This window comes from Coenobita brevimanus, chromosome 13 (assembly GCF_032717465.1).
Source record: "Coenobita brevimanus isolate Jiangsu-jjx chromosome 13, ASM3271746v2, whole genome shotgun sequence".
NCBI lineage: Eukaryota > Metazoa > Arthropoda > Malacostraca > Decapoda > Coenobitidae > Coenobita > Coenobita brevimanus.
In genome coordinates, this window is record NC_136966.1 from 58,264,957 (window position 1) to 58,274,536 (window position 9,580).

At 38.3% G+C, this 9,580-nt stretch overlaps 1 protein-coding gene across 5 annotated transcripts in view; it reads left to right on the forward strand.

Moving 5' to 3' along the window:
- Ncc69 (sodium chloride cotransporter 69) overlaps positions 1-3,947 on the forward strand; it is a 151,001-nt gene extending 147,054 nt beyond the window's left edge. For all 5 annotated transcript variants that reach the window (XM_080283990.1, XM_080283996.1, XM_080283993.1 and 2 more), the window contains one exon: positions 9-3,947. In XM_080283990.1, the coding sequence (XP_080140116.1) occupies positions 9-144 (136 nt within the window). In that variant the 3' untranslated portion in view covers positions 145-3,947. The remainder of the gene's footprint in view (positions 1-8) is intronic.
- Positions 3,948-9,580: the final 5,633 nt, after the last annotated feature.

Consider the following 9,580-nt stretch of genomic DNA (forward strand, 5'->3'; position numbering starts at 1 on the left):
CCTTTCAGGACATTGCCAATGCCTCGTAAGACATCCGTGTCGGCACCGCTGTACATGGCATGGCTGGAGACTCTCACCCGGGACATGCCACCCTTCATCCTCATTCGCGGCAACCAGACATCTGTCCTCACCTTCTACTCCTAGGTCACTCCCACACCACCTGCCTCGTACTTGCAGGCACGTGTTCACTGGTATTCCTTCTGTCGTCAGCGTTTCATAGCAACGGACTGGATGGCATGATGAAGAACTTTTGTTTGTTCTGAGTGTATTGCAGATAAGGAAAGGTGTGTTTTTGTGACACTTGAGCCATAATTTTCCATCAGTTTATGGACATTACTTATAAAAAAAAGCCAAATTATACCCAAATCATGCCTGGTGGCATCTGTGAGTGTTTTTTTTTTTTTTTTTTTTTTTTGTGTGTGAGAAAGATAGTGGGGGAAAGAAAAGAGATTAAGAGTAAGATGGGAAATGGCCGTGGAAAATGATGGTTCTTCCAGACATTGCAGTTTGTGTGGGTTTGTGAGTCTGTCATGTTTTTTCCTACCAAGCTGAGACTTCACCTTGTCAACTATAACAGAAGGTTCCCAGTTTTAATTTTAAGCAAATTGCTTTTAGTAATCTTTAGATGGTAGAACAGACACATGCACTTCTGGTATTTCATAATTTTTGATAAATTTATGAGAGTTTTGATCTTTATATTCTATGAACAAAATACAGTACTGTATATGAATCATGACAAAACATTACAAATCTTTAAAATGTTAGAGAGAAAAACACATACTCAGTCCTAACAGGTTGATGCTTCTTCATAATCATACATTGTATCCTACTCATGTCAGGAAAATACTACTTTGTAATATATTTGTATCAAGCTTGTGATATTTTACTAGATATTAACTATTTTAATCAATGACAAAGCTTAAGTAATCAGTCCTAGTTTTTTGCAGCCACCTTTTTGGAATGGAAGTTAGGAATGGTGCAAACTTTTCACTTTTTAAAATGCTGAATACTGTATATTATTTTCTTGGAGTCACGTGTAAGATCAGAGGGTTTTATTGCAAGTTCAGAATCAGAATTAAATTGTAGATGATTGTGATAGTCTTCCTTGCATATTTTCTGTTTTACTTTTTAAAAATAATTATGAATTTTGTATTTTCTAAAAATAACTTAGGTGTTTGTACTTTCATAAAAATAACACGGAACAGAATGACTGATGAGGTTGATCACTTAGCGGGTTGGGGATTCTGTTGCTGTTGGGCATGTAATGTTGTTGGGATATTTATTTCCTGCTTGTTTTTTGTACATCATTTATTTGTACATTTTTCATCATTCCATATACTATGTGTTTTGCCACATGTAAAGGATGCCTTATCATAGCGTTCAACATAATATACTCAGAAAGCAGTTTGTATATGTCGCTTGTAGTGTCAGGAGGTATTTACTAGCAGGGATCATAGAGGTTCTTCAGTTTTGTATTCACTGTAATGTATATTGTATATACTATGACAACTTTTTAACCCTTTGGATCTAGGCGACATTCTTTTTAGTTTTTCTTGTTACAACTTGGTAATTTTATTAAACTTGGGAGAGGCCTTTTGTATCAAACGGGTGCTTTATGCAACCCCTCCAGTTCAAAATGTCCATCCAAAACTGAATAAAATCGCCAGGATATGGCAAAAATTGAAAAGACATCCCCAGGTCCAGTGGGTAAATGATGATAATTCATGCGATTAGAATGTAAGATTTTTTTTTTTTTTCCTCCAACGAATTGTTATCGAGTGTGACGTTAGCCAGGCTGTTGAGTTCAGGAACATCTGGAACCCTGACTTGTAGCTGTTTTTACTGACCCCCTGAATCCAGGTTAAATCCCTTCTAATTGCTGCTACCAGCTTATTCAGCTTAGGAGAGACCTCTTATGTAGATGAAGTTTTTGACAATATCTAACCTCTCCAGTTCAAAAAGTCTATCCTAAGCTAATTAAATTATCAGATGACAAGACTGAGATGAAAAAGACATCCACAGTCTCCGTGACTTCAAGGTATGGCCAGACAATTTTATTCATCTAAGGAGAGCCACCCAGCATTTCACCAATACTTGTGTGTGATGCTAATAAAATCACTTGATAGCAGCAAAAATCCCCCCCAAAGGACTTAACCAGGATTTGAGAATCTGTAAATCTGATGATGCATTCTTTATTTTATTCTTGCCTCCCAAATTGTTCTCTTCAACTGAGGAAGGGCCTGTAGTAGTGAAGGGGTTAATCAGTGCTATATGTAATGCCTTCAGTATGACAGTCTCTCCCAAACTGATGAAAATTTGTCTGGGAGGGTAGCAAGAAGGAAATACAAAATAAGTCATTGTATTGAATGAGTTAATGCAGCCAGTCAGAGGTTGTCAGGGTTACACATCCATTCCCAGTTTGGAAGGTATTTGTTGGTGCCTTTATCACTGTGATTTGTGGGCAGGGATGAGGGTTTTATATTGGTGGATATCTGTTGCCCATTCATAGGCCAAGTTTGTACAGTACAGCCTTGGAAATGTACACATCTGTGTCTATAGCTACTCCCCATGATATCAGCTCTCAGCAAATGATAATGTCACAGCAAAAAATATTTCTGAATGAAAGTATGTTGTAAGTTAGTTGTAATATTATGTTGACTTTTTATTTTATTTACTTTTTTTAATACAGAAAATATATGAAAAATTGCCTATCAGACTTCCAATGCTGCCTACAAGTATGCTTATTCGGTTTCCCCAAAACTTCAATGCCTCTTCTGTGGGGAAAGTTGTGATATCTTGAGACACATTCCTGACTTAAAATGAGGACTTAAAATATTATGATTGTATGTTTATAAATATTCTAACCCTGAAGGTGAGTAGTAGCGAAGAATAGCAAGAGACATTCTTAAATATCAGAATGTATACCTCGTTAGAATGATGGCCTTCCATAGGTTTGATCCCCAGGTGGTGCTGGTGGCATTTTGATCATGTAATCTTACTAGGGGAAGTAGAGTGAGCATCGGCCATAAATATACTGAAATACGGTGACCAAGCCTCTGGTCCATACATCTTGAAGGTGTAATAAAGGATTGGCCGTTATCCCTTTACTATTGTGATGCTGCCATTAGCTGAGAGGTATCACGAGGGACATACAAATACCATTCCAAAACTCTACCAAGCTCTCAAAAAGGAAGAGATGTGAAAACTGCCAAAATGACATGAGTTTGTGTATAAATACCAAGGAGTTGGCCTTGCTGCACTAGTTGCTTTAGAAAGATGGAGTTGTTGATATTTTTAAGCATTGTTACAATATACAATTATCAGTTTAGGTTTAGTGGTGAGGTACAATATGTGCATTCAGAGTTCATTATCCTATTAGCATTAATTTAGGTGTTGTAGGTATAGTAACTTGGACTTACAAAAGACAAGCCATTTTCAGCCAAATAACTAATACAATTTTGGGAGGTGATTGTTTTAACTCTTGATACTTAAATACGACAAGTTTTTATATTAATAATAGCACAAAGTGTACAGTCGCTCAAAATTAGGGGTACAGAAAATAAAGCGCAATTAGCTTATAGAACTTGTTTGAAAATCTATTTGCATTTGAAGAACAAATTGTTAGCCTTAACTAACGAAATAAATTTTATTTTTGAAATGCTCTGTTCTTTTCTAAATACGGTATATTTGTTATACTGTGGGATGTATACCTTTGGACTGGAGTTGAGAATTTTGAATGCTTGCATGGTGTATGAATGGATGTGTGGACCACTTCATTAAGCAATACTGTGCTTTCTTTTTCTCATTTTTTAATCCTCCCAACCCATGTATTGTTGGGAAATAGAGTTTTGATTAAAAAATTTTATGTATCAACCCTACAAATATGGAATATTGCTAGGGTTTAATTTGTCTTTTGCATTATTTCTGGAGCTCTGCCATTAATACCTCCATTGTCCAGCCCACTGTCTGAGTTGCCAAGTCTGCAGTTTAGAACCCATTAAGGCTACTTGAGAGATTCAGAGCCATATTTTTGGTGCCACAGGAGGCTTTGCAACACCTCTTCCTCAGTGACTTATTTTGCTTATTATTATTATTATTATTATTTTTATTTATTTTTTTTAATGTCCGACTCTGGGCATAGGCTTCACAGCCTGCTTTCAAGGCCCAGTAGTCCTCCTACATACCATACACCTTGACATGTCACCGTACACCGTACCTTATCATTTCCTTATGTGTTATTGGTATTATTACTGATTTGTGGTAGGTGGGGGTGCTCACCATCCACTCACTCAATGTAGTGCTGCCCTCAGGTGTCTGCCCTTTCCTCTCCTCCATCCTTCTTTCCTTCCATCCTCTCCTGTCTTTCTTGCCTTCATTCTTTCCTCGTCCTTCTGCCTACGGGTGACTGTACACTCCTCTTCTGTCTTCCTTTCTTTCATTCTTTCCTATTCCTTCTGCCTGTGGGTGACTCTACAATGAGTGACAAGTCAAATGGTTTCCTGTACACCAGGAAACCATTTACTACGCTGGGTGGTAACCATATAACCATATTTTGGCACCTGGTGGTTTACTGGGTAATTATGGCACTCCAGTCGGATTGAGCTGGTGAAGGTTTATATCCATGGGGTGGTTGGGGTTATTGCCCACATAATGCCACTCAGGGATGAGTGAGGCTGGTCACTCTCATCTTAAATGTCAGGACCAACTTGCCTAGCCCTGGGCTCCTGTGTTTTTTTTTCCCCCTAAATGCACTAACTTGTTTTTCTGTTGGTCCCCAATTATTATTCCATACTTGATGCTGTTCTGTCCAATAGTTTTTGCAGTGTTGCTAACAGACAACAAATCAAGTCGATCTATAACTCTGGCATAAGTAATGGTTGTGTGCCCAGTTTCAATGACATTTCTCCAATTTTTTGTCGAGGCATAGATGCACTTGACAGGTTGCTGATGATTGGCTGATTGCAACATTTCTTCATAATCTCTTTACTCGTTCGCATTATTTATTGACAGCATATATCTGAGGGGGAAACTTGGGTTAGTATACGTTGTTCAGACATGTTGCATTCAGCCAGTCACCACCAACCTGTCAAGTGCATCTTTGCCAAAAAAAAAAAAAAGTATATTTCTCCCTGCAGGCATGGATCTGGGAAGAAGGGGTGTGGGGCACATACTCCCCCAATTCTCGGCAGACCAATAATTACTTATGAAAACTTTGTTAGGTACCAAAATATGTGCAATGAATCTTACATATACTGTTTGTTATCACAGAATCAGTTCAATGCCAAGAGGGATTTGGTAATAAATTTTGAGGAGTGATAATGAGTTAGCATGAATTCAAACTTATGGTAATTCTGCTGGGAATTGCGCCCTTTTCTCCCGTCTTGCGTGGAAAGTTATGCTTACAGGGTGGAGGCTGGATTCCAAGGACTTGAATGTTAAAACAAGTGAGAGTTCACATAATTAGGTATGCAGTTGACAGATCTCCCTTAATTATAGCGCATTTTCTCTGGTCAGACAAATATCCCTAACCTTTTGTAGCTCAGTTAATAGTGTAGTCAGACTGAAGACTGATTTGTCTAGTAAACATGGAAACTCATTGCTACCTCATAACCAAGGCCCATGGAATTTTATGCAGTCACAACTTAGTGTTTAAGCTGTGTGAGTGACCAAGTTTCCTCAGATGAAAACAAATCAATTATATATATATATATATTTTTTTCATTGCCTCATCTGATTCATGGACTGGGAAAAGAGGCCAGAATAATGATGATATGATGTGCATACGGGTATATTGTGCTAGTCTCCTTTTCACAAACATGGGATGGCCTACGATCCCCAAGAGATGATTGGAGGATTTTCGATCACGTACAGTAATATCAGCGGAAACAGGCTAATCATCTACCCAGAAGTGCCCTAGCCTCGAGACTCTACACCTCCAATGGGATTTGGGATTGGTCAATACACTGAATATGGTAATTCTACTGTGTTCTTACTTTTTCTTACTTGCAGCCTATTTTACAACAATAAATATGTCAGTCAATTCTCTCCTTACTGTATGTATGACAATGGAGGGGTTATGGTGATGAAGTTTTATAAATGCCCTAATCTGAATAATAAACTTCTGCAAAGTTGTCGATAGTTACTGGCGTTTTAGTTTTGTGCAAAGTATTGTAACAGCTGTTTCTCTGTAATCTTGTCTTTAAAAGAAGTTAATGTTGAAATACAGAATTAGTCTTCTCAATGACGAAGCATTAATTTTAATACTGTGTCCCTGCAGCTTGAAGAAGTTATTATTCACCCCTGGAAGAGTTCTCTAGAAATAAACGGGTTGATTAAGCCATTGTGTAACCCGTTCGGAAAGTCTTCCCTAAGTTTAATAAAAATTGACCATAGAGACAGCAAGGGTTAAAAAAAAAAAAAAAAAAAAAGCCACCATACTGAAAGGTTTAGATAAACATCAAATTGAAAGGCCGAAAATAAAATAAAAACCAATCTCGGTGGCAATGTTCATGTCTCACTCCCCCCATCTCTTTCACCGTTTAACCTTCTTAGTTTTCTAACCTTCCAAAGTTCTTAGTTTAGAGTTAATGACTGCTAGTGGATAATCACTGTATGTAGGAGGATGGACAGTGGATTTTTGGCGCCTGTAAATGGTATAGCAGTTCAGTAATTACCACGAAAATAAACCTAGGTATCTTCAAATTTGTTACCATGGCTCGTCTCCCCCCGCCTCCTCCTCTGCTCTCTCCTTGCTCATCTCTTCAATCGTCTACATTTTGCCTACTAGTAGAGAATTTGGAAATAAACCGTGGATTTCTTGGTGTGTGTTCATACCATAAATAATAATCACCACTTAGAATAAACCTAGGCATCCCAGAACATTAAAATTATCGCGACACTGCTTTGGCTAATCTTTAGCCCTGCCTCCTTTCACCCTCCCACTCCCTCCTCCTCTCTTCCTCTCCTCCCTCTTCAGTCCCTGCTGATATCCCCCTCCACCATTTCATATTCGGATTCATATTACAAGGATCTCTGTAACTGGATGAAAAGTGGCATTAATCCTGTATTTTGCTTCAATAAGATATCGAAAATAATCAAGCATATGGACAGAGATGCTTAAATCGCAATGCAGACGCTGATATGAGGCGTATTTGTAATGCTGTGGTTTGATTTCTCAGTTAGCGAAAATTCTATGTCGGGATACAATCTTGTAACTGGGGAATCCTTCGCATCCCCGCTCCTCTGCGAGAGTAGCGGTCAGAGCGAGAGTGATGATGCTAGAGGTGGGGGGTGCGTGTTGCAGCCTCCCGAACTTGCACCGTTTGGTAAGTACCTGTTTAGTAATTTAACATCTTAATGACTTTGAACGTTAATTATGTACTCAAGCAATCACTGAACAAATTTTTTTAGACGAAGTGGATTTTTGTACCTTAGTAAGCTAATTAAGTTTCTGCGGTGAGGTGGTGTGTGGGCAACTTTCCGATCGTGCTGTTTATGGTAAGCAATTAGTAATTTACCCTTAAGTACACTTAGCCATCACTGAAAGACTGTATTTTATTTAGCTTGGAAGTGGATTACCGTACTCTAACCACTTACTACGTTAATTAAGGTGTTAGTAAAGCGCTGTGGTTGCAACCATTATATTTGTATTCGGCTTTGAGTGGTTTCTCGTCCTTTATTATTAGAGTTGTATTGGAATTGACCTTGGTATGCATATGTATGATAAAATTGGAATCAGTAGGACAGCAAGTGATTAATATAGCAGCCATGTGGTACCTAGGTACCCTAGTGGTACCGTGCATGGGCATATGCCCGCTGGTTTGTAGATTCTGGCCGCCATTTTGAATTTGACGTAGACCCCGTAGCAAAGTTTCTTTATCGGATTGACATATTTGTTAAATATACCAGTAGGTAATTTTAATCTTTAAGTCATGCAGTTCTTCCTACCCAGGCAAAATCATCTGGCAGATTAACCACTGGTTTTATTGATGATTGTGTATATCTGTATGGAGTTTTTGTGTATTTCTGTATGGAGTTTTAATATAGTACAGGTGTATATTGTCTTTACACTCTTTCACTGCAGCTTGGAAAGAAGCCATCAGATAAACAAAGCTGGCCCATGTAAGCATCAACCACTGCCATTTAAAATTTTGTAGTTATGAACTGTAGGTTTTTAAAATGTTTTTATCTCCAATAAAAATTACTCATACATGGTTGAAAACTCTTATATTGAGGGTTGATAATATCCAGTTCCCATTATAATTATGTTATCCTAATCGTTTATGTGCTCCACAGGTCCATCAACTACACAGCACTGTGGTGGTCTTGACGTGTGGAAATTGTAGTTATTCCACTGGACACAGTGTGGGTGGCAAGATATACACACTCACAGATGTGGCCCCTCATAAGTGTCCAGCACCACACACACGCATTTCATTCCAGACAGCAAACTAACCCTTCAGATTATGATTTTCTGAAACAGGTAAGAAATTATCATTGTTCATATTATTTGCCAGTTATTGACATGGGAGTTAGAACCATGAGTGTAAATTGTGGTTACAAACTTGCTCACTAGTTAGGCTACAGTACACAGTCATGGCTTTTGACAAAGTCAGCCCAAATTACTTAGAATCACATTGCAGTGTGAGTCTGCTGATAACAGGTATTCCAAGGGTTCAGGCAGAAATGTACTCCTCAGTTATTCCTTGTATGTTAGGATGGCAACTTTAAATGAGGGAACAATGTGAACTAGATATACCGCTGCCCTGTAAACATTATCCAAAAGAGGTTCCATAAGACTCTGATTTAGATTGTGTGATTGCCCAGGCCGCAATAAAGTTTTCCCAGTGTATTTTACCACAGCTGAGATAAGTTAGGGCTCAGAAAGCAAGAGCAAAATAAATACATAGTATATAGTGCAGGAGTTGAGTGGTTGGGCATGGTAGTAATTATATAGCCTGTTAATAGCAGAAATAAATTACTTTATTCACCAACCTCACATTTGACATTTACATGCACAGCCTTCACTGCAGTCAAGCCTGCCTCATTCATACTAGGTCAGCAAGCATGAGGAAGGGTACATTCTGGCTATCACTATCCCATCAAAGTGGGAAATGGTTCCCAGTAGACCTCATATGGAATTTTGAAAGAGACGAGATATGTAGTAGGCCTATATCGTGTATTCATGATACCGAGCTGAAGTGTACTCATATGTGGTATTGCCTACTGTAGTCATACGTTGAAGCCTGTGTAACTCCATAGACAAGTAGAGTGCAGGTGGCCCGAGATATATTCCAAAATATTTTTTTATTGTATTTTATTTTTTTTTAATACATCCTGCACTGCAAATTGGGGGAAATTGTTAAATCAACTGTATAGGCGCAACTGTAGCCTAACAGATAATATAGTAAGTCACTGGTATAGGCACAACTTGAATATAGCTAATACGTACTGTAGTTAGTCAGCTGTATGTGTAGGCTACAGCTGGAATTTGACTAGGAAGTCTTTGTAATTTACAATGGACTTAATTGCAAGGGGAGGGGGGGGGGCACAAAAAAGTAGGCAACATTTAAAGAGAACT